General features: G+C 36.9%; 4 protein-coding genes across 4 annotated transcripts; all 4 read right to left on the minus strand.

Annotated features, from left to right (window-relative positions):
• Window positions 1-1211: 1211 nt before the first annotated feature.
• On the minus strand, window positions 1212-11713 carry LOC142236658 (uncharacterized). Its single transcript, XM_075307896.1, has 2 exons — window positions 11576-11713; window positions 1212-2482 (listed from the first exon to the last, which is right to left on the minus strand). The coding sequence occupies exon 2, from the start codon at window positions 2476-2478 to the stop codon at window positions 1576-1578; it is 903 nt and encodes a 300-aa protein (XP_075164011.1). The 5' UTR covers window positions 2479-2482; window positions 11576-11713; the 3' UTR covers window positions 1212-1575.
• Window positions 2532-7686, minus strand: LOC142235634 (uncharacterized). Its single transcript, XM_075306897.1, has 2 exons — window positions 4020-7686; window positions 2532-3892 (listed from the first exon to the last, which is right to left on the minus strand). The coding sequence occupies exons 1-2, from the start codon at window positions 7684-7686 to the stop codon at window positions 2532-2534; spliced, it is 5028 nt and encodes a 1675-aa protein (XP_075163012.1).
• A 127-nt stretch (window positions 11714-11840) lies between the features above and the next one.
• LOC142236659 (uncharacterized) lies at window positions 11841-22757 on the minus strand. Its single transcript, XM_075307897.1, has 2 exons — window positions 22233-22757; window positions 11841-13111 (listed from the first exon to the last, which is right to left on the minus strand). The coding sequence occupies exon 2, from the start codon at window positions 13105-13107 to the stop codon at window positions 12205-12207; it is 903 nt and encodes a 300-aa protein (XP_075164012.1). The 5' UTR covers window positions 13108-13111; window positions 22233-22757; the 3' UTR covers window positions 11841-12204.
• On the minus strand, window positions 13161-18344 carry LOC142235635 (uncharacterized). Its single transcript, XM_075306898.1, has one exon. It carries the CDS (start codon window positions 18342-18344, stop codon window positions 13161-13163), a length of 5184 nt encoding a protein of 1727 aa, XP_075163013.1.
• Window positions 22758-26066: the final 3309 nt, after the last annotated feature.

Genomic DNA, 26066 nt, shown 5'->3' on the forward strand with positions numbered 1-26066 from the left:
TATACCATACAACTTACTTTTTACTTTGAAATCTTCAAAAACATGTGTTTTTCTACATTCTATTTTGTGCCGCTAACTTAATTTTGTCATTTCATTTTGTTCTGCTTCGTTTTTTGCTGTTGGCAATGCTAGAGAAATTGCATCGAATTTCGATCGAATACCGTGATCCAAATTTTAATCGTATCGACAATTTTTTCGATACGATTATGAATTCGATATCAAGGCCGTGATTAGCCCCCTGGTTGATCAAAATTGCATACAAAAATTGTGTAAAAATGTTATTAAAGAAATTTATCTGGAAGTCAAGCGTAACTGGATGTAGTATTAAATATTTTCAGTATTATGGACTTGAGAAAATAGTACAACACTTTATTCGAAATCCGAACCAAAATAAGAGATTCCTTTCACACATGATATAGTGAAAAAATTGCACTTTTTAAACAGTTGAGAATAAGATTTTGATGAAAGCGTTCTCCAAAAATCATATTGGCCGTTTATTTTTTTTTATAGAATATTAGCAGTATATACCAAAAACCATATATACCAAAAATTTGAAGGGGAATATAGATAAATTGCAGCAGAGGGTACCACTCTATCAATTTATTCTTAAATTAAACTAAGAATAAGAAGATAGACTGTTAATTTACATAAATAATGAATTTCTTTTTATTCTTAGTTTAATTTAAGAATAAATTGATAGAGTGATAACATACCACCCTCTGCTGCAATTTTTTCTGTGTTCCCCTTCACATTTTTTTGGTATATACTCAGAGATAGTCTGCATTCAGCTTTTTCAGGTTTGCGACTGTCGCAAAGTTATAAACGTCGTAAACGCCACATACACGTCGTAAATGTAGAATATATAGCAAATATTGCAAACTCAGAATGCTTCAGTCCCTTCAGCTAGGAACAGAATGATATCCAAGATGATGATATTTGCGAAGAAGTTTCAATTCCCAGGAATGTTCGTAAAATTATTAAAGAGTTTAAAAAATTGAGAATTACTATCAACTACTCGATGGTGCAGTAAACATGACGGTCGGTACTCGCTCATAGTTAACCTTTTACAAATTTCTGCAGAAACTGGAAAAGAAATCTGTACAAAAGCGAATCTATGATTGGACTGTATTAGTATTTTTGACCTCGCAAGTGTAATGAACAGTATTGAGCAATCATGTAAAAAAGATAAGTGGGATAAAAACAAAAAAAGGTTTCAGTTTCAATTCAATGATTTATTTTCAGGCGCTCCTTACCGCTTCAAATGGTGATGCACAAGTAAAAGTACATCATATTGATTGTTCAAATAAACGCAATACAAATTTATCTATTGGAACATATTTCAAAAATGGTGGTCACTGTTGAGTGAAAGCTTTGTAATTATTCTTGGTGTTACCACAGTTAACAAAGAAGATAGATGTAACAATTCAAGTGCAAGGTGTCTATTAATTCGTTAGATTCAAATATTCATAATTAAGCGAATTCATATTCATCTCATGAAAAACTAAAAATAAAATACAATAAATGAGTTTTTGTTGAACATGGTTCAACATGCCGGCCCCCTTGCTGTGCAATGATTTAGTAAAAACATGTCCCAGAAATAACCCAACCAAAAATGGAGCTCTGGGCGATAGGCATCGTTGACGACGTTTGTATTAATCCAGCTCGAAGTATCTTCGGTAGTATGTCGTTTGCGATGACAATTTCAATGTTGGTTGGTTTATAGTAATGAGGATCCGCCAAATCCGTTAGGTGTTCGTAAATTGATTGTAGTTTTTCTTCCGTTGTTGATTTTGGAAGAACCATATTAAAGGTAGACTTTACTATTCCACAAATCTGTATTTTTGCTGCCGGGTCATGATATGATTGCAAGTTTATAGTGCAAAACTCTTCTCCATTTTCGCGAGTAGTTCTAAGGCTCAAACGAGACACCAGAGATCGAAGGATAATGGTTTGCATTCCCGCGGAATTTAGCATCAATCGTGTTTTTTGTGGGCCGTGTGAAGTCAAAACCTTTGCGAGAGCAGTCGGGAGGAAAACATGCCTTTTGGGTTTTTTGTGCAATCTCTCGCGTACCATTGGTTTTGAACGCTCTTTGGGTGAGAAGACTGTGGTTGAGTGACTACACGAAGACTTGGGCTGGTCCGCAACTATTAATTTTCGTGACATGGATGATTGAGTACAATGTCTTCTATGGATTGTGTCAACTCCTTTTTTAGCTGCTCGGTTGCTCATATGATGCTTTTGCTGTCCTTGATGGTTATCGATGTGCAGCATAGTGTGATGATTGTAGTTGCAAACGAGGCACGTCTTCCGGGACCTACACCACTCACGAGTATGCGATGAACATAAACATTTGAAGCAAAATCCTTTCTCCTTTATTTCTTTTCGACGTTGATGTACATCCATTTGATGAAACTTCATGCAATCGTTTAGGGAATGCCTTTGTTGACACAGACGACACTTGGGTTGGCTTGACATATTGCTAAAACGTAAAACTTATTAAGTTATGAACGGAATTAGTGGAGACTAGTTTAAGCGGTTGGAAGAATACAGAGTTTTACTAGGGGTCGCGTTATCAACCCGTTTTGTGTGCGCACTTCAGCTACCCGAACATTAGAATCAGCGCCTTTAAATACCCGAACGACTCTGCCTAGACACCATTCGTTAGGGGGAAGATTATCTTCCTTTACAATGACAAAATCGTTAATTTTCAAATTCTGTTGAGTAGTTTTCCATTTGTATCTCCGTTGGAGATCACAAATGTATTCAGTTTTCCAACGCTTTGCAAATTGGACTTGTAAAGTCCTTAACCTTTGCCACCTATTTATCAAAGTTAACTCGTCAGAATATTCTTCGGGGATGGCGATTAAAGCGGCCCCTCTCAAGAAATGACCAGGGGTCAGTGGAATTAAATCAGTTGGGTCTTCACTGATCGGGGAAAGTGGTCGAGAGTTTAGAATGCTTTCGATTCTAATTAGCAAAGTAGAAAACTCTTCGAAAGTGAATTTCACATTAGAAGCAACTTTTTTTAAGTGGGTTTTCATACTTTTCACCGCCGCTTCCCAGAGTCCTCCCATATGCGGGGCATGAGGCGGAATGAAGTGCCATGAAAACCCGTGTAGATTATATTTTTCAGAAATGGACGGCTGTATGTCCCTCAAAAATTTCCTGTATGCAGTAGTCAATGCCCTATTGGCACCTACGAAGTTCGTTCCGTTATCAGAGAACAGTTTCTTCGGAAGACCTCTTCGTCCTACAAATCTACTAAATGTCGAGAGAAAAGCTTCAGAGGTCAGTTCCGAGCATACCTCCAAATGTATTGCTCGAGTGGCCAGACATACGAAAACTGCTGCATATCCTTTTTGCAATTTAGCATTTCTGAGTTTCGATGTCTTAAGTTCAAAAGGTCCAGCAAAGTCCACGCCAGTATTGGTAAAGGGCAATGAAAATGTGCACCTTTCAGAAGGCAAGGTCGACATTATCTGTGTTCGAATCCGATGCTTATATATTGTACAAATGCGACAATTCCTTATACAATGTCGTATTGCACTTTTCAGACGTATAATGTAAAATTCCTGACGAATAGCTCGCAGCATGACCTGATGTTCAGAATGTAACAAGGTCTTGTGAGTGAAATCAATGAACAGCTTGCAGAAACGAGATTTTTCAGGCAGTATTATTGGATGTCGTTCGTTATAACTTATATCAGAATTTGCTAACCGACCATTCACTCGCAATAGTTGGTTTTCATCCAAGGTTGGGTTCAGTGTTAATAGTCTGCTTTTCGAATTAATCGCCAAGTGGTTCTCAAGTGCTTGATATTCAGATGGAAAATACATACGCTGGGCCAAACGTATCAGATTATATTTGACAGACAGTATTTCATCTTTGTCTATAAATTCAGTATTCAATTATAAACCTATAGACAAAACACAGTACCCTCAAAGCTCTGTTAAAAGAAGAAAATCGTTCCAGGATATCGACTTGTTGTGTTTCAATATGAAAATTAGAAATCTTACGTTCAAGATTCGGTTCCGTTAATGTGACAGGTTTTGGCCAGAACTCCGAGGGTTTCAATAACCATTGTGGGCCATTCCACCATAGTGAATTTGCACCCAAATCAGAAGCTGTGCATCCACGTGTCCCAATATCCGCAGGGTTTTCGTTAGTGGGAACATGTCTCCACGTCGCATTTCCTATGTTGTCTAAAATTTCCGAAATTTTGTTGGCAACGAAGGTCTTCCAATGATGTGGCGGTTTTTCTAACCAAGCTAAGGTAATGGTAGAATCAGACCACATATATATATCGTTAGTACGAAAACTCAAGTTTGTGAGAACAGATTTCATCAACTTCGAAAGTAATACGGCTCCACATAACTCCAACCGGGGTAGACTGACTGTTTTCAAAGGCGCCACTTTACTCTTTGACACAAGTAAACTGGAGGTAACATTTTCAGATAGAGTGCAAATGTAGATGCATGCGCAATATGCTTTCTCCGAAGCGTCACAAAACCCGTGAATTTGTACCTTTTTCTTCGGAGAAAAATATATCCAACGGGGAATTTTTATAGTCTCAATATCAGTGAAATTAGAAATGAAAAAACTCCATTTTTCGAAAGAATGTGGCTTGACCTCCTCGTCCCAATCTGTTCCATCAAGCCATAGTTGCTGTAAAAGCATTTTCGCTACCACTATAATTGGCGACAACCACCCGGCTGGATCAAAAATTTTGGCTACAATTGACAGAATTTTCCTTTTTGTTAAAGGAGCAGATGGTATAGAAATATTGGAAACTTCATAATGAAATGCATCACTCATTGCATTCCACCGAATGCCTAGAGTTTTTGTTTCGCTACAATCCTCCAATTTCAAAAAGTCTTCGTTGAGAAGATCTGCGGGGGACATTTGTGCCAGAATATCCGGATGATTTGACGTTAACTTCTTCAAAGGGAAACCAGCTGAATTAAGCAAATCCATGAGCTGTAACAAATAATATTTTGCCTCAGCGATTGAGTGTCCACCAGAAAGAACATCGTCAACATAAATTTGATCTCGCAAAATTGATGAAGCAGTAGGATGTGTGGTCTTTTCGTCTTCACTCAGTTTTAACAAAGTTCTAATTGCCAAGTATGGAGCACAGTTCACTCCAAAGGTGACAGTTTTTAAGCAATAGTCGCGGACTGGTTCCGTTTTGGACTTCCGAAATAAAATTCTCTGATATTGCCTGTCATCCTCATGGACATAAATCTGGCGATACATTTTCTGAATATCACCATTGAAAACATATTGAAAGAAACGCCAACGTAGAATTACATTCATTAAATCATTTTGCAATGTTGGTCCCGTGTGCAAAATATCATTGAGAGAAAACCCAGTTGAAGTTTTCTTTGAAGCGTTGAATACAACTCTAACCTTACTAGAGGTGCGTTCTGGTTTGACAACAGCATGATGAGGGAGATAAAAAGTGCTGTATCGAGATCCTTCGTGAATTTCAGCCGAGGTCGTAGGTTCCATATGATCGAGCTCTAAATATTCAGAGAGTACCTTTAAATATTCAGACTCTAGCTCAGGAGACTTTTTTAAAGTACTCTCCAATCGAAGAAATTGGCCCATAGCAGCTCGTCTCGAAGTTCCAAGAGCTGCTGTCGTTGGTAGATCATCCCGAAATGGTAATCTAACTACATATTTACCATCCGCTTGACGTATGGTCGTATCATTGTAAAATTTCTCGCACCAAATATCGTTCTCAGAAGGTCTTTTTGTTGATGGAATCTCTTCGAGTTCCCAAAACCTCCTGACCTCTTCGTTCAGTGTATCCGAAGAGCTAACGAATGATGCATAACATGAAACAGGCCGAGCTCTTGATGGACCGCTTAAAATCCACCCAAATTCAGTTTCCTGCGCCAAAAGATTGCCCGATACATTCTTTTGAACACCAGGTCTCAAAATAAATGGAAGAACATCACTTCCCAGTAACATATCAATTTGACCTGGCCTATAAAAATAGGGGTCAGCTAAATTAAGTTTCTTCAAAACCGACCAGTCAGAAATTCCAGTAGGGGAAGATGGCATAAAATGGCTCATATTCGAAATAACTATAGCTGTTGTATTCAGTTTAAAGTCTGATGAACGTGATTTCAAAGTAATATTACAGTATTTGGAAGAATTTTCCAACACAGTTCCACCAAGTCCAGAAATGGTTGTAAACGCTTTCTTCGTAGGAATGGCATATTTGTTTATGACCCTGGTTGACACAAACGACTCCTGAGAGCCCTGGTCAATGAAAACCCGAATTGTGTAATTGGATCCCAAATGCTCTATATCAATTAGAGCGGTGGGCAACACAGTACAATCCCCAGAAACAACGAAATTAGACTGAACGTGTGAGACTGGAATATTATTCGTATTGGTTGAAGTAGACGGTTGATCATCGTACTGGGTGTCCAAATGGTGCGTTGAAACTTGTCGATCCCTTTGACTACATTCCCGATAACCACCATGATCAGAATGCAATAACGTATGGTGGGATCGTTGACATTTTTGACAGTGTTTATCACTTTGACAATTTTCAGAACTATGTCCATGAGACAAGCAATTTTCGCATAACTTATTTGTCATAACGAATTTCCGTCTATCAGAAAATGACCAAGATTTAAATTTATTACAAGTGCGTAGTGCATGGTTCTGTTTGCACACTTTGCAAGGCCTGTAGTTGTTTTCAGTTCTAGTATAATAATTCTGCGATTTATGGGTAGCTACAGTAGAACCTGATGGCTTTCTTATATCCGTTATTGACTCCAGCATATTGAGTCTTCTGGTTATGAAATCATCCAATTGTTCCCATAAAGGCATTTCCTTATGGTCATTTAGAGAATTCTCCCACGCCGATAACGTCTCGTCTGGCAATTTCGATGATACCCAGTAAACCAGTATAGGATCCCAAGTGATAACAGAAACATTGTATGTTCGTAAAACTGATAAACAATTATTAACAGTGTACTGTAAATTCCTTAATGTTTTTCCTTTTTCAGAAACCACTCGTTCCATTTCGAATATCTTTCTAAGCTGGTTATTTATAAGAATGCGTTTATTTTCGTAGCGTTGTCGCAAAGCCTCCCATGCCAGTTCAAAATTGTTGTCAGTAAGAGCGAATTGTTTAACAATTTGGTTGGCTTCACCCCTTGTCTTCGCCCTTAAATGAAACAGTTTTTGCGCAGGTGACAGTTTTGGGTGCTTAATATAAATGGCTGAGAACATGTCTCTAAAACTTGGCCATTTATCATACCCCCCATGGAACAGTTCAGTGTCACAAGGGGGCAGTTTCACAGAAAATCCGCTGTCGGAGTCAGCAGGTCTATTCTCAGTTCGTGCTATCGGAAGACACGACGCTTCCATCTTCTTTCTTTCCATGTCCATCAAATCAAGCATCGACGTCTTGCATGCCTTGTAAGACTTACAAGACTCATTAAATTTGGAATGCATTGATTCCTTTTCCTCCTTGCTTAGCCCCTCACTAGAGGTCATCTCAGTTTCATAGACCTGAGTCAGTGTGTGCCAACGACGATTTAAATCGTCCAGATCCACTTGGAGACTGGAGAGCGTATGCTCAGTAATGTCTACTGCTGCAAAGTTTGCGCAATAGGTGACCACTTGGTCAGAAAAAAATATAAATTTCTGTGATGACATAATTACTCCTGAAAGAACGTTATTCAATCGTAACTCGAAAATAACGGACAAAGAATTTATAAACAGCAAAGAATGTTTTGATCAAGTTCTTCAGATAGATCATACGGATCCAAACATGAGAATGAAGTATATCAAAATCTCTCCATTCAATTATACGAATTATATCGCGCGTTCAAACCCGTCTCCAGCCAAGTATTATAATTGTCGTACAGAAATAATAATTGTCTACAGAAATTCCTGTACACGATAGTAATTTTCAGTACCCGTAACAACCAACAGTCTCGAAAATTTCCAACTCCACTGAAAAAACAGTGAACCCACCAGGAACGATAACTGCCGATTAATTTTTGAAAATTTTGAAAGTTTTTAGAAAATTTTAACGAAACAGTATTACAAGCGCTGGTATCACTCCGATATGGCAAAAATAAGTAAATATTTTTTCGACAAATTCAAGAAAATTTATTAGACATAACCAAGTTTTTTTCACTTGTTAAAGAAAATTTTGTAGTTTTAAGATAAATTTTGGTGTTCAAAATTGCAAGAATGTCTTTAGTGACATACGAAGTTCATGATGGACACATTTTTAGTAAAATGTACAAATTTAAAGAAATAATGAACTATTTTGTGAGAAATAGCTTTATTTGTGTATAATTTTTTCGCGCTTTTTAGTTCATTTAACTAACGTACGAAAAAATTATTGGAGTAAAGTAAACTTTTTCCAAACATAAGAATTCTATGAACTAATATAAAGTTAAATTGGCTTTAGTGAAATAGAGAGTTCATTTTATTTATTTTTTTTTTTTCGAGTGTAAAGTAAGCCACGAGGCCAGCAGAGTATCACTAAATATCCAGACGGTGACGCTGTTTACATTCAACAATACTATAGTTCAAATGTAACTCAGTAACCAGTTTATTGTTCGAAACAGAATAAACGAACCTCTTTTCCGAAAGTAACATGTCAGCCGTATACAGAAACAGTATAAATTCGGCTATTGTACATTCCAAACACATAAACAATAACAGAATCCTCGCTCACCACTTCTCCAACATTTGGTGTTCAAACCGATCCCAAGTAGAATTCAATGTCAAATATCACATATGTCACGTATATGAAAATTTTGCCGATTCACAGTAACCGATTGACTATTTCCAAGCCTTCACCACCGTACTGTTGTGAACTTCCTTCTCTCCAGATTCTAAACAGTTCAACACATTATCACCAAAATGTTATCCCAGTGTGGAGCATTCACATATAACATGAAAAAATCAATCTCTGACCTCTGAAACCCCCGATCAAAATTAAATCGTTTACCAGGTAATGCAGTTCAAGATTCCAAATACCAAGTTTCACATCAAACCGTAATTTCCCTTTTGATCGATTCGTGCATATAATTATCGCTTATGGATGAACGAATTAACCCACAGCAGTGAAAATATGTAATCTCATGCAACTGCTATAAGTTGCACTTCCGCCGTAAGCGATAAAGTAGAACAAAGCAAGGAGAGTAATTGCCGATAGTAAAAATCGAAACAGGGAGATTTGAAACCCTTTACATAGAGCCACTTAAACTCTGCCTCTCCAATGATTCCTGCCTTGTGACAACAACTCTATTAAATCTATACCAGAAGTCGTCCAAGGTACTTCATTCCACAGCAAATGTTATCCCGCAATCCTTAGCAAAATGCTACTCCACACTCGCGGAGTTCAACACCAGTGAATAAAAACACACCGACTTCAATTGCGGAATTTACTCAAACTTTATTTCAAGCGGGTATTTCAAATTGTGTATCTCGTAAATATTAAATGTATCCACAGAAAAAAATGTCCATAGTTATTGTTATTGTTGTTGGAAAAAAATTATTTGCTATTAGTTAAATTTTATTATTTTTATCGAAATTTTCCACAGCTTAATGAAATCTTACTGTTTTTAAATATGCCTCAAAAATTTTATGAAATTTCGTGAACTGCAGTTAAAAAGTACAACAAGCCATTAAAATTTCGTGATTTTTACAACGCATTGTGGAAATCTCAAAATGTGGAGTAAAATTTAGTTCAGACCGAAATTTAAACCATTTTCCTTTCGAAAAAGACTTATTTTCAGTTCAAAAATATTCATTCAAATTCATTTAATTTAAATGAATTTCATGGAGTTCCAGTAACAATACCAAATTCGTGAATTTAAATTTAAATTTACAAATCTTCCCATTAGAAGATTAAATGTAAATATGAAACCGATTCTAAATGTCCATATATCTTTAATTCAAGCGTTTTTTTTTTTTTTTTTTTTTTTTTTTTCTCCAACATACTCATATACATTCTACAGGAATCTATGGCAACTCTACTCATAAACAACATGCACTCACCAAGTCATCTTGCAAATGCCTATGCCGTTGCTACGCCTCACCACTCATTGCTATTGCCTCCTCCACAGGGAACGTATTGGCACGTGCTACTAAGCCACCGTCATGTACAAACTAATCTCCAACTTTTCAGCTTGACGCTTCACAATATTTTTTCAAATTCACAAAGAACAGCACCAGCTTTAGTATTCTTTCCTCTTAATCAATTGGCAAATCGCACACATCCAATCATCAACGGTAATATTTCATCAATTTTACACTACTTCCATTTACAATTCAATATGCAGCGAATTCTTAATTTTATTATCTTTATTTCACAACTTTTCCAAATAATTGTCAATCAATTTTCCTCATCGATTTCTAATAATTTTCTTTTTTTTTTTTCAAAATTTATCCCTCGCTCGAACACGTCTTGTCCAAAATTATCTTCCCTTTCTTCTTTCTCCTTTTTTGACAATATGACCAACTTTACTATTGTCACCGCTCTCCCTTTTATGACTACTCCTACAGCATGCTGTGGAAGACAATGAACAGAGATGCCGTACTATCAAACCCTAGTACGTATTCTTGGGATTCGGGAACAAATTAAAAGACTCCCTCCTCGTCTACCACATATTACTTTGCCTTTGACAGAAATACAGGAAACAATTATATTAAATAATGCCCGTTGTTATATATCTTTTTCTAAATTCTTTTCATATTCGTTTCCTCAATCTAAATCAAGTGTAGTAGCTCCAGAAATAATCAAGGTTCGGATAACCCGAAAGTAAGACACATATGGCAACTTGACTGTCGTGAACAATCCAAAGTAAAGGAGTGTTTGACGTTTGAAATTCCTGGTCTGGGAGATCAATGTTAAGAGAGTATTCGTGCGGAGAATTAGCCGAGAGTAAACTGTAATCGTTGTATGTATGCTGGTTATATTTAAGAGAAATCAATGTACTGGTCGCCTCATCCTCACAGAACGTTGCTACGAATTTCGATATTTATGTTAAAAGACGACTAGTTAAGAGTAATGGGAATATCCATGTAAACGATGTTTGAATAGCATTGACTGTGAGACCGAAGTTGGTGTGTTTAGGCATGTATATTAAGACTTGGTGAGAATAAATTGGTGCAAGTACAAAAACACGTAAAATTGGCTACAGTAGCTGTTAAGTGGATACAAATGTCGTAAACATAAGTTCGGGTACGTATGTAAGATGGGACTTTCTACTCCCAACAACATCAATGTTGCTCGTGAAGCAGCTCTCTTTCAGTCTATAGTTAGATCAATGTTAATGCTTTCGTAAAAAGCATTCCTAGTTCCTTTTATAGAATTTAACAGAGCTTCAATATGACTATGTGCGAGCGGTAACAGACTTCAGAAAACCCATAGGATCAGAGAAGTTTTTAACAGAAATACGTGTGCACGATTAAATATAATCAGATATAATCTTTCAATACAATTCGAACACTATTCCACTGAATTGCAATTAAACTAACTCCACAAAATTGACCCGTTCATAAAATAATAAATTCCACGTACCTTTTTTCCACTAAAATGTAATGAATGTTGATGTTGCGTAACTTCTTGGACGTAATCCCACGCAGTTTATTGACCACAATCGATGGACGTAATCCTCAACTTCAATTATTTGCAAATTTCCTTCAGTTCCGTTTGACGGTTCGAAGGACCATGTACAAAAGCGAATCTATGATTGGACTGTATTAGTATTTTTGACCTCGCAAGTGTAATGAACAGTATTGAGCAATCATGTAAAAAAGATAAGTGGGATAAAAACAAAAAAAGGTTTCAGTTTCAATTCAATGATTTATTTTCAGGCGCTCCTTACCGCTTCAAATGGTGATGCACAAGTAAAAGTACATCATATTGATTGTTCAAATAAACGCAATACAAATTTATCTATTGGAACATATTTCAAAAATGGTGGTCACTGTTGAGTGAAAGCTTTGTAATTATTCTTGGTGTTACCACAGTTAACAAAGAAGATAGATGTAACAATTCAAGTGCAAGGTGTCTATTAATTCGTTAGATTCAAATATTCATAATTAAGCGAATTCATATTCATCTCATGAAAAACTAAAAATAAAATACAATAAATGAGTTTTTGTTGAACATGGTTCAACATGCCGGCCCCCTTGCTGTGCAATGATTTAGTAAAAACATGTCCCAGAAATAACCCAACCAAAAATGGAGCTCTGGGCGATAGGCATCGTTGACGACGTTTGTATTAATCCAGCTCGAAGTATCTTCGGTAGTATGTCGTTTGCGATGACAATTTCAATGTTGGTTGGTTTATAGTAATGAGGATCCGCCAAATCCGTTAGGTGTTCGTAAATTGATTGTAGTTTTTCTTCCGTTGTTGATTTTGGAAGAACCATATTAAAGGTAGACTTTACTATTCCACAAATCTGTATTTTTGCTGCCGGGTCATGATATGATTGCAAGTTTATAGTGCAAAACTCTTCTCCATTTTCGCGAGTAGTTCTAAGGCTCAAACGAGACACCAGAGATCGAAGGATAATGGTTTGCATTCCCGCGGAATTTAGCATCAATCGTGTTTTTTGTGGGCCGTGTGAAGTCAAAACCTTTGCGAGAGCAGTCGGGAGGAAAACATGCCTTTTGGGTTTTTTGTGCAATCTCTCGCGTACCATTGGTTTTGAACGCTCTTTGGGTGAGAAGACTGTGGTTGAGTGACTACACGAAGACTTGGGCTGGTCCGCAACTATTAATTTTCGTGACATGGATGATTGAGTACAATGTCTTCTATGGATTGTGTCAACTCCTTTTTTAGCTGCTCGGTTGCTCATATGATGCTTTTGCTGTCCTTGATGGTTATCGATGTGCAGCATAGTGTGATGATTGTAGTTGCAAACGAGGCACGTCTTCCGGGACCTACACCACTCACGAGTATGCGATGAACATAAACATTTGAAGCAAAATCCTTTCTCCTTTATTTCTTTTCGACGTTGATGTACATCCATTTGATGAAACTTCATGCAATCGTTTAGGGAATGCCTTTGTTGACACAGACGACACTTGGGTTGGCTTGACATATTGCTAAAACGTAAAACTTATTAAGTTATGAACGGAATTAGTGGAGACTAGTTTAAGCGGTTGGAAGAATACAGAGTTTTACTAGGGGTCGCGTTATCAACCCGTTTTGTGTGCGCACTTCAGCTACCCGAACATTAGAATCAGCGCCTTTAAATACCCGAACGACTCTGCCTAGACACCATTCGTTAGGGGGAAGATTATCTTCCTTTACAATGACAAAATCGTTAATTTTCAAATTCTGTTGAGTAGTTTTCCATTTGTATCTCCGTTGGAGATCACAAATGTATTCAGTTTTCCAACGCTTTGCAAATTGGACTTGTAAAGTCCTTAACCTTTGCCACCTATTTATCAAAGTTAACTCGTCAGAATATTCTTCGGGGATGGCGATTAAAGCGGCCCCTCTCAAGAAATGACCAGGGGTCAGTGGAATTAAATCAGTTGGGTCTTCACTGATCGGGGAAAGTGGTCGAGAGTTTAGAATGCTTTCGATTCTAATTAGCAAAGTAGAAAACTCTTCGAAAGTGAATTTCACATTAGAAGCAACTTTTTTTAAGTGGGTTTTCATACTTTTCACCGCCGCTTCCCAGAGTCCTCCCATATGCGGGGCATGAGGCGGAATGAAGTGCCATGAAAACCCGTGTAGATTATATTTTTCAGAAATGGACGGCTGTATGTCCCTCAAAAATTTCCTGTATGCAGTAGTCAATGCCCTATTGGCACCTACGAAGTTCGTTCCGTTATCAGAGAACAGTTTCTTCGGAAGACCTCTTCGTCCTACAAATCTACTAAATGTCGAGAGAAAAGCTTCAGAGGTCAGTTCCGAGCATACCTCCAAATGTATTGCTCGAGTGGCCAGACATACGAAAACTGCTGCATATCCTTTTTGCAATTTAGCATTTCTGAGTTTCGATGTCTTAAGTTCAAAAGGTCCAGCAAAGTCCACGCCAGTATTGGTAAAGGGCAATGAAAATGTGCACCTTTCAGAAGGCAAGGTCGACATTATCTGTGTTCGAATCCGATGCTTATATATTGTACAAATGCGACAATTCCTTATACAATGTCGTATTGCACTTTTCAGACGTATAATGTAAAATTCCTGACGAATAGCTCGCAGCATGACCTGATGTTCAGAATGTAACAAGGTCTTGTGAGTGAAATCAATGAACAGCTTGCAGAAACGAGATTTTTCAGGCAGTATTATTGGATGTCGTTCGTTATAACTTATATCAGAATTTGCTAACCGACCATTCACTCGCAATAGTTGGTTTTCATCCAAGGTTGGGTTCAGTGTTAATAGTCTGCTTTTCGAATTAATCGCCAAGTGGTTCTCAAGTGCTTGATATTCAGATGGAAAATACATACGCTGGGCCAAACGTATCAGATTATATTTGACAGACAGTATTTCATCTTTGTCTATAAATTCAGTATTCAATGGATGGTAGACTTGTCGACGACACTTTCTTATAAACCTATAGACAAAACACAGTACCCTCAAAGCTCTGTTAAAAGAAGAAAATCGTTCCAGGATATCGACTTGTTGTGTTTCAATATGAAAATTAGAAATCTTACGTTCAAGATTCGGTTCCGTTAATGTGACAGGTTTTGGCCAGAACTCCGAGGGTTTCAATAACCATTGTGGGCCATTCCACCATAGTGAATTTGCACCCAAATCAGAAGCTGTGCATCCACGTGTCCCAATATCCGCAGGGTTTTCGTTAGTGGGAACATGTCTCCACGTCGCATTTCCTATGTTGTCTAAAATTTCCGAAATTTTGTTGGCAACGAAGGTCTTCCAATGATGTGGCGGTTTTTCTAACCAAGCTAAGGTAATGGTAGAATCAGACCACATATATATATCGTTAGTACGAAAACTCAAGTTTGTGAGAACAGATTTCATCAACTTCGAAAGTAATACGGCTCCACATAACTCCAACCGGGGTAGACTGACTGTTTTCAAAGGCGCCACTTTACTCTTTGACACAAGTAAACTGGAGGTAACATTTTCAGATAGAGTGCAAATGTAGATGCATGCGCAATATGCTTTCTCCGAAGCGTCACAAAACCCGTGAATTTGTACCTTTTTCTTCGGAGAAAAATATATCCAACGGGGAATTTTTATAGTCTCAATATCAGTGAAATTAGAAATGAAAAAACTCCATTTTTCGAAAGAATGTGGCTTGACCTCCTCGTCCCAATCTGTTCCATCAAGCCATAGTTGCTGTAAAAGCATTTTCGCTACCACTATAATTGGCGACAACCACCCGGCTGGATCAAAAATTTTGGCTACAATTGACAGAATTTTCCTTTTTGTTAAAGGAGCAGATGGTATAGAAATATTGGAAACTTCATAATGAAATGCATCACTCATTGCATTCCACCGAATGCCTAGAGTTTTTGTTTCGCTACAATCCTCCAATTTCAAAAAGTCTTCGTTGAGAAGATCTGCGGGGGACATTTGTGCCAGAATATCCGGATGATTTGACGTTAACTTCTTCAAAGGGAAACCAGCTGAATTAAGCAAATCCATGAGCTGTAACAAATAATATTTTGCCTCAGCGATTGAGTGTCCACCAGAAAGAACATCGTCAACATAAATTTGATCTCGCAAAATTGATGAAGCAGTAGGATGTGTGGTCTTTTCGTCTTCACTCAGTTTTAACAAAGTTCTAATTGCCAAGTATGGAGCACAGTTCACTCCAAAGGTGACAGTTTTTAAGCAATAGTCGCGGACTGGTTCCGTTTTGGACTTCCGAAATAAAATTCTCTGATATTGCCTGTCATCCTCATGGACATAAATCTGGCGATACATTTTCTGAATATCACCATTGAAAACATATTGAAAGAAACGCCAACGTAGAATTACATTCATTAAATCATTTTGCAATGTTGGTCCCGTGTGCAAAATATCATTGAGAGAAAACCCAGTTGAAGTTTTCTTTGAAGCGTTGAATACAACTCTAACCTTACTAGAGGTGCGTTCTGGTTTGACAACAGCATGATGAGGGAGATAAAAAGTGCTGTATCGAGATCCTTCGTGAATTTCAGCCGAGGTCGTAGGTTCCATATGATCGAGCTCTAAATATTCAGAGAGTACCTTTAAATATTCAGACTCTAGCTCAGGAGACTTTTTTAAAGTACTCTCCAATCGAAGAAATTGGCCCATAGCAGCTCGTCTCGAAGTTCCAAGAGCTGCTGTCGTTGGTAGATCATCCCGAAATGGTAATCTAACTACATATTTACCATCCGCTTGACGTATGGTCGTATCATTGTAAAATTTCTCGCACCAAATATCGTTCTCAGAAGGTCTTTTTGTTGATGGAATCTCTTCGAGTTCCCAAAACCTCCTGACCTCTTCGTTCAGTGTATCCGAAGAGCTAACGAATGATGCATAACATGAAACAGGCCGAGCTCTTGATGGACCGCTTAAAATCCACCCAAATTCAGTTTCCTGCGCCAAAAGATTGCCCGATACATTCTTTTGAACACCAGGTCTCAAAATAAATGGAAGAACATCACTTCCCAGTAACATATCAATTTGACCTGGCCTATAAAAATAGGGGTCAGCTAAATTAAGTTTCTTCAAAACCGACCAGTCAGAAATTCCAGTAGGGGAAGATGGCATAAAATGGCTCATATTCGAAATAACTATAGCTGTTGTATTCAGTTTAAAGTCTGATGAACGTGATTTCAAAGTAATATTACAGTATTTGGAAGAATTTTCCAACACAGTTCCACCAAGTCCAGAAATGGTTGTAAACGCTTTCTTCGTAGGAATGGCATATTTGTTTATGACCCTGGTTGACACAAACGACTCCTGAGAGCCCTGGTCAATGAAAACCCGAATTGTGTAATTGGATCCCAAATGCTCTATATCAATTAGAGCGGTGGGCAACACAGTACAATCCCCAGAAACAACGAAATTAGACTGAACGTGTGAGACTGGAATATTATTCGTATTGGTTGAAGTAGACGGTTGATCATCGTACTGGGTGTCCAAATGGTGCGTTGAAACTTGTCGATCCCTTTGACTACATTCCCGATAACCACCATGATCAGAATGCAATAACGTATGGTGGGATCGTTGACATTTTTGACAGTGTTTATCACTTTGACAATTTTCAGAACTATGTCCATGAGACAAGCAATTTTCGCATAACTTATTTGTCATAACGAATTTCCGTCTATCAGAAAATGACCAAGATTTAAATTTATTACAAGTGCGTAGTGCATGGTTCTGTTTGCACACTTTGCAAGGCCTGTAGTTGTTTTCAGTTCTAGTATAATAATTCTGCGATTTATGGGTAGCTACAGTAGAACCTGATGGCTTTCTTATATCCGTTATTGACTCCAGCATATTGAGTCTTCTGGTTATGAAATCATCCAATTGTTCCCATAAAGGCATTTCCTTATGGTCATTTAGAGAATTCTCCCACGCCGATAACGTCTCGTCTGGCAATTTCGATGATACCCAGTAAACCAGTATAGGATCCCAAGTGATAACAGAAACATTGTATGTTCGTAAAACTGATAAACAATTATTAACAGTGTACTGTAAATTCCTTAATGTTTTTCCTTTTTCAGAAACCACTCGTTCCATTTCGAATATCTTTCTAAGCTGGTTATTTATAAGAATGCGTTTATTTTCGTAGCGTTGTCGCAAAGCCTCCCATGCCAGTTCAAAATTGTTGTCAGTAAGAGCGAATTGTTTAACAATTTGGTTGGCTTCACCCCTTGTCTTCGCCCTTAAATGAAACAGTTTTTGCGCAGGTGACAGTTTTGGGTGCTTAATATAAATGGCTGAGAACATGTCTCTAAAACTTGGCCATTTATCATACCCCCCATGGAACAGTTCAGTGTCACAAGGGGGCAGTTTCACAGAAAATCCGCTGTCGGAGTCAGCAGGTCTATTCTCAGTTCGTGCTATCGGAAGACACGACGCTTCCATCTTCTTTCTTTCCATGTCCATCAAATCAAGCATCGACGTCTTGCATGCCTTGTAAGACTTACAAGACTCATTAAATTTGGAATGCATTGATTCCTTTTCCTCCTTGCTTAGCCCCTCACTAGAGGTCATCTCAGTTTCATAGACCTGAGTCAGTGTGTGCCAACGACGATTTAAATCGTCCAGATCCACTTGGAGACTGGAGAGCGTATGCTCAGTAATGTCTACTGCTGCAAAGTTTGCGCAATAGGTGACCACTTGGTCAGAAAAAAATATAAATTTCTGTGATGACATAATTACTCCTGAAAGAACGTTATTCAATCGTAACTCGAAAATAACGGACAAAGAATTTATAAACAGCAAAGAATGTTTTGATCAAGTTCTTCAGATAGATCATACGGATCCAAACATGAGAATGAAGTATATCAAAATCTCTCCATTCAATTATACGAATTATATCGCGCGTTCAAACCCGTCTCCAGCCAAGTATTATAATTGTCGTACAGAAATAATAATTGTCTACAGAAATTCCTGTACACGATAGTAATTTTCAGTACCCGTAACAACCAACAGTCTCGAAAATTTCCAACTCCACTGAAAAAACAGTGAACCCACCAGGAACGATAACTGCCGATTAATTTTTGAAAATTTTGAAAGTTTTTAGAAAATTTTAACGAAACAGTATTACAAGCGCTGGTATCACTCCGATATGGCAAAAATAAGTAAATATTTTTTCGACAAATTCAAGAAAATTTATTAGACATAACCAAGTTTTTTTCACTTGTTAAAGAAAATTTTGTAGTTTTAAGATAAATTTTGGTGTTCAAAATTGCAAGAATGTCTTTAGTGACATACGAAGTTCATGATGGACACATTTTTAGTAAAATGTACAAATTTAAAGAAATAATGAACTATTTTGTGAGAAATAGCTTTATTTGTGTATAATTTTTTCGCGCTTTTTAGTTCATTTAACTAACGTACGAAAAAATTATTGGAGTAAAGTAAACTTTTTCCAAACATAAGAATTCTATGAACTAATATAAAGTTAAATTGGCTTTAGTGAAATAGAGAGTTCATTTTATTTATTTTTTTTTTTTCGAGTGTAAAGTAAGCCACGAGGCCAGCAGAGTATCACTAAATATCCAGACGGTGACGCTGTTTACATTCAACAATACTATAGTTCAAATGTAACTCAGTAACCAGTTTATTGTTCGAAACAGAATAAACGAACCTCTTTTCCGAAAGTAACATGTCAGCCGTATACAGAAACAGTATAAATTCGGCTATTGTACATTCCAAACACATAAACAATAACAGAATCCTCGCTCACCACTTCTCCAACATTTGGTGTTCAAACCGATCCCAAGTAGAATTCAATGTCAAATATCACATATGTCACGTATATGAAAATTTTGCCGATTCACAGTAACCGATTGACTATTTCCAAGCCTTCACCACCGTACTGTTGTGAACTTCCTTCTCTCCAGATTCTAAACAGTTCAACACATTATCACCAAAATGTTATCCCAGTGTGGAGCATTCACATATAACATGAAAAAATCAATCTCTGACCTCTGAAACCCCCGATCAAAATTAAATCGTTTACCAGGTAATGCAGTTCAAGATTCCAAATACCAAGTTTCACATCAAACCGTAATTTCCCTTTTGATCGATTCGTGCATATAATTATCGCTTATGGATGAACGAATTAACCCACAGCAGTGAAAATATGTAATCTCATGCAACTGCTATAAGTTGCACTTCCGCCGTAAGCGATAAAGTAGAACAAAGCAAGGAGAGTAATTGCCGATAGTAAAAATCGAAACAGGGAGATTTGAAACCCTTTACATAGAGCCACTTAAACTCTGCCTCTCCAATGATTCCTGCCTTGTGACAACAACTCTATTAAATCTATACCAGAAGTCGTCCAAGGTACTTCATTCCACAGCAAATGTTATCCCGCAATCCTTAGCAAAATGCTACTCCACACTCGCGGAGTTCAACACCAGTGAATAAAAACACACCGACTTCAATTGCGGAATTTACTCAAACTTTATTTCAAGCGGGTATTTCAAATTGTGTATCTCGTAAATATTAAATGTATCCACAGAAAAAAATGTCCATAGTTATTGTTATTGTTGTTGGAAAAAAATTATTTGCTATTAGTTAAATTTTATTATTTTTATCGAAATTTTCCACAGCTTAATGAAATCTTACTGTTTTTAAATATGCCTCAAAAATTTTATGAAATTTCGTGAACTGCAGTTAAAAAGTACAACAAGCCATTAAAATTTCGTGATTTTTACAACGCATTGTGGAAATCTCAAAATGTGGAGTAAAATTTAGTTCAGACCGAAATTTAAACCATTTTCCTTTCGAAAAAGACTTATTTTCAGTTCAAAAATATTCATTCAAATTCATTTAATTTAAATGAATTTCATGGAGTTCCAGTAACAATACCAAATTCGTGAATTTAAATTTAAATTTACAAATCTTCCCATTAGAAGATTAAATGTAAATATGAAACCGATTCTAAATGTCCATATATCTTTAATTCAAGCGTTTTTTTTTTTTTTTTTTTTTTTTTTTCTCCAACATACTCATATACATTCTACAGGAATCTATGGCAACTCTACTCATAAACAACATGCACTCACCAAGTCATCTTGCAAATGCCTATGCCGTTGCTACGCCTCACCACTCATTGCTATTGCCTCCTCCACAGGGAACGTATTGGCACGTGCTACTAAGCCACCGTCATGTACAAACTAATCTCCAACTTTTCAGCTTGACGCTTCACAATATTTTTTCAAATTCACAAAGAACAGCACCAGCTTTAGTATTCTTTCCTCTTAATCAATTGGCAAATCGCACACATCCAATCATCAACGGTAATATTTCATCAATTTTACACTACTTCCATTTACAATTCAATATGCAGCGAATTCTTAATTTTATTATCTTTATTTCACAACTTTTCCAAATAATTGTCAATCAATTTTCCTCATCGATTTCTAATAATTTTCTTTTTTTTTTTTCAAAATTTATCCCTCGCTCGAACACGTCTTGTCCAAAATTATCTTCCCTTTCTTCTTTCTCCTTTTTTGACAATATGACCAACTTTACTATTGTCACCGCTCTCCCTTTTATGACTACTCCTACAGCATGCTGTGGAAGACAATGAACAGAGATGCCGTACTATCAAACCCTAGTACGTATTCTTGGGATTCGGGAACAAATTAAAAGACTCCCTCCTCGTCTACCACATATTACTTTGCCTTTGACAGAAATACAGGAAACAATTATATTAAATAATGCCCGTTGTTATATATCTTTTTCTAAATTCTTTTCATATTCGTTTCCTCAATCTAAATCAAGTGTAGTAGCTCCAGAAATAATCAAGGTTCGGATAACCCGAAAGTAAGACACATATGGCAACTTGACTGTCGTGAACAATCCAAAGTAAAGGAGTGTTTGACGTTTGAAATTCCTGGTCTGGGAGATCAATGTTAAGAGAGTATTCGTGCGGAGAATTAGCCGAGAGTAAACTGTAATCGTTGTATGTATGCTGGTTATATTTAAGAGAAATCAATGTACTGGTCGCCTCATCCTCACAGAACGTTGCTACGAATTTCGATATTTATGTTAAAAGACGACTAGTTAAGAGTAATGGGAATATCCATGTAAACGATGTTTGAATAGCATTGACTGTGAGACCGAAGTTGGTGTGTTTAGGCATGTATATTAAGACTTGGTGAGAATAAATTGGTGCAAGTACAAAAACACGTAAAATTGGCTACAGTAGCTGTTAAGTGGATACAAATGTCGTAAACATAAGTTCGGGTACGTATGTAAGATGGGACTTTCTACTCCCAACAACATCAATGTTGCTCGTGAAGCAGCTCTCTTTCAGTCTATAGTTAGATCAATGTTAATGCTTTCGTAAAAAGCATTCCTAGTTCCTTTTATAGAATTTAACAGAGCTTCAATATGACTATGTGCGAGCGGTAACAGACTTCAGAAAACCCATAGGATCAGAGAAGTTTTTAACAGAAATACGTGTGCACGATTAAATATAATCAGATATAATCTTTCAATACAATTCGAACACTATTCCACTGAATTGCAATTAAACTAACTCCACAAAATTGACCCGTTCATAAAATAATAAATTCCACGTACCTTTTTTCCACTAAAATGTAATGAATGTTGATGTTGCGTAACTTCTTGGACGTAATCCCACGCAGTTTATTGACCACAATCGATGGACGTAATCCTCAACTTCAATTATTTGCAAATTTCCTTCAGTTCCGTTTGACGGTTCGAATGGACCATGTACAAAAGCGAATCTATGATTGGACTGTATTAGTATTTTTGACCTCGCAAGTGTAATGAACAGTATTGAGCAATCATGTAAAAAAGATAAGTGGGATAAAAACAAAAAAAGGTTTCAGTTTCAATTCAATGATTTATTTTCAGGCGCTCCTTACCGCTTCAAATGGTGATGCACAAGTAAAAGTACATCATATTGATTGTTCAAATAAACGCAATACAAATTTATCTATTGGAACATATTTCAAAAATGGTGGTCACTGTTGAGTGAAAGCTTTGTAATTATTCTTGGTGTTACCACAGTTAACAAAGAAGATAGATGTAACAATTCAAGTGCAAGGTGTCTATTAATTCGTTAGATTCAAATATTCATAATTAAGCGAATTCATATTCATCTCATGAAAAACTAAAAATAAAATACAATAAATGAGTTTTTGTTGAACATGGTTCAACAAAATCTATTTATGTCTTGCATTGCTGTTTAGATAGAATTTTACAAAATCACTTTTTGGCTTACTAGAGCCAATTTTCATATCAATTACACATATTCAAAATTGTAGCTAGTCATTCGCTGATGCAACTAAAGCTTCGTTGGACATTATGGACCACGAAAACAAGAATAGTTTGAAGTTGTGAATGAGAGATGTAAATATAGTATAGTTTTGAATAAATACAATATAAAGCTTTTCTTTCATACCTAACTAAATTGAATAAAAAAATATTCACAATTTATTTAATTCAAAATAAGGTTTTCTACACTTGGCTTACAACTTTTGCGACATACGAATTATACCGTCGTAAACGTATGTCGTAAAATCATAGTTTGCGACAGGCCAACCCTGTATATACTGCTAATATTATATAAAAACAAGTAAGGAAAGTCTAAAGTCGGGCGGGGCCGACTATATTATACCCTGCACCAATTTGTAGATCTAAATTTTCGATACCATATCACATCCGTCAAATGTGTTTGTGGCTATATATAAAGGTTTGTCCCAAATACATACATTTAAATATCACTCGATCTGGAGGAATTTGATAGACTTCTACAAAATCTATAGACTCAAAACTTAAGTCGGCTAATGCACTAGGGTGGAACACAATGTTAGTAAAAAAATATGGGAAACATTTAAATCTGAAGCAATTTTAAGGAAACTTTGCAAAAGTTTATTTATGATTTATCGCTCGATATATATGTATTAGAAGTTTAGGAAAATTAGAGTCATTTTTACAACTTTGCGACTAAGCAGTGGCGATTTTACAAGGAAATTGTTGGTATTTTGACCATTTTTGTCGAAATCAGAAAAACATATATATGGGAGCTATATCTAAATCTGAACCGATTTCAACCAAATTTGGCACGCATAGCTACAATGCTAATTATACTCTCTGTGCAAAATTTCAACTAAATCGGAGTTAAAAATTGGCCTCTGTGGTCATATGAGTGTAAATCGGGCGAAAGCTATATATGGGAGATATATCTAAATCTTAACCGATTTCAACCAAATTTGGCACGCATAGCTACAATGCTAACTCTACTCCCTGTGCAAAATTTCAACTAAATCGGAGCAAAAAATTGGCCTCTGTGGTCATATGAGTGTAAATCGGGCGAAAGCTATATATGGGAGATATATCCAAATCTGAACCGATTTCAACCCAATTTGGCACGCATAGTTTCAATGCAAATTCTACTCCCTGTGCAAAATTTCAACTAAATCGGAGTTAAAAATTGGCCTCTGTGGTCATATGAGTGTAAATCGGGCGAAAGCTATATATGGGAGATATATCCAAATCTGAACCGATGTCAACCAAATTTGGCACGCATAGTTACAATGCTAATTCTACTCCCTGTGCAAAATTTCAACCAAATCGGAGTTAAAAATTGGCCTCTTTGGGCAAATGAGTGTAAATCGGGCGAAAGCTATATATGAGAGCTATATCTAAATCTGAACCGATTTGGCTGGTATTTTGCAAGTTTTTCGAGACCCATAAAATATTCGGATGTACGGAATTTGAGGAAGATCGGTTGATATACACGCCAATTATGACCAGATCGGCGAAAAATATATATGGCAGCTATATCTAAATCTGAACCGATTTTTTCCAAAATCAATAGGGATCGTCTTTGAGCCGAAACATGACCCTATACCAAATTTTAGGACAATCGGACTAAAACTGCGAGCTGTACTTTGCACACAAAAATACATCAACAGACAGACAGACAGACAGACAGACGGACAGACAGACGGACAGACAGACGGACAGACAGACAGACGGACATCGCTAAATCGACTCAGAATTTAATTCTAAGCCGATCCGTATACTAAAAGGTTGGTCTATGATTACTCCTTCTTGGCGTTACATACAAATGCACAAACTTATTACACCCTGTACCACAGTAGTGGTGAAGGGTATAAATATGGGAAACATTTAAATCTGAAGCAATTTTAAGGAAACTTTGCAAAAGTTTATTTATGATTTATCGCTCGATATATATGTATTAGAAGTTTAGGAAAATTAGAGTCATTTTTACAACTTTGCGACTAAGCAGTGGCGATTTTACAAGGAAATTGTTGGTATTTTGACCATTTTTGTCGAAATCAGAAAAACATATATATGGGAGCTATATCTAAATCTGAACCGATTTCAACCAAATTTGGCACGCATAGCTACAATGCTAATTATACTCTCTGTGCAAAATTTCAACTAAATCGGAGTTAAAAATTGGCCTCTGTGGTCATATGAGTGTAAATCGGGCGAAAGCTATATATGGGAGATATATCTAAATCTTAACCGATTTCAACCAAATTTGGCACGCATAGCTACAATGCTAACTCTACTCCCTGTGCAAAATTTCAACTAAATCGGAGCAAAAAATTGGCCTCTGTGGTCATATGAGTGTAAATCGGGCGAAAGCTATATATGGGAGATATATCCAAATCTGAACCGATTTCAACCCAATTTGGCACGCATAGTTTCAATGCAAATTCTACTCCCTGTGCAAAATTTCAACTAAATCGGAGTTAAAAATTGGCCTCTGTGGTCATATGAGTGTAAATCGGGCGAAAGCTATATATGGGAGATATATCCAAATCTGAACCGATGTCAACCAAATTTGGCACGCATAGTTACAATGCTAATTCTACTCCCTGTGCAAAATTTCAACCAAATCGGAGTTAAAAATTGGCCTCTTTGGGCAAATGAGTGTAAATCGGGCGAAAGCTATATATGAGAGCTATATCTAAATCTGAACCGATTTGGCTGGTATTTTGCAAGTTTTTCGAGACCCATAAAATATTCGGATGTACGGAATTTGAGGAAGATCGGTTGATATACACGCCAATTATGACCAGATCGGCGAAAAATATATATGGCAGCTATATCTAAATCTGAACCGATTTTTTCCAAAATCAATAGGGATCGTCTTTGAGCCGAAACATGACCCTATACCAAATTTTAGGACAATCGGACTAAAACTGCGAGCTGTACTTTGCACACAAAAATACATCAACAGACAGACAGACAGACAGACAGACGGACAGACAGACGGACAGACAGACGGACAGACAGACAGACGGACATCGCTAAATCGACTCAGAATTTAATTCTAAGCCGATCCGTATACTAAAAGGTTGGTCTATGATTACTCCTTCTTGGCGTTACATACAAATGCACAAACTTATT

The sequence above is a fragment of the Haematobia irritans genome, chromosome 4, assembly GCF_050003625.1.
Source record: "Haematobia irritans isolate KBUSLIRL chromosome 4, ASM5000362v1, whole genome shotgun sequence".
Lineage (NCBI taxonomy): Eukaryota > Metazoa > Arthropoda > Insecta > Diptera > Muscidae > Haematobia > Haematobia irritans.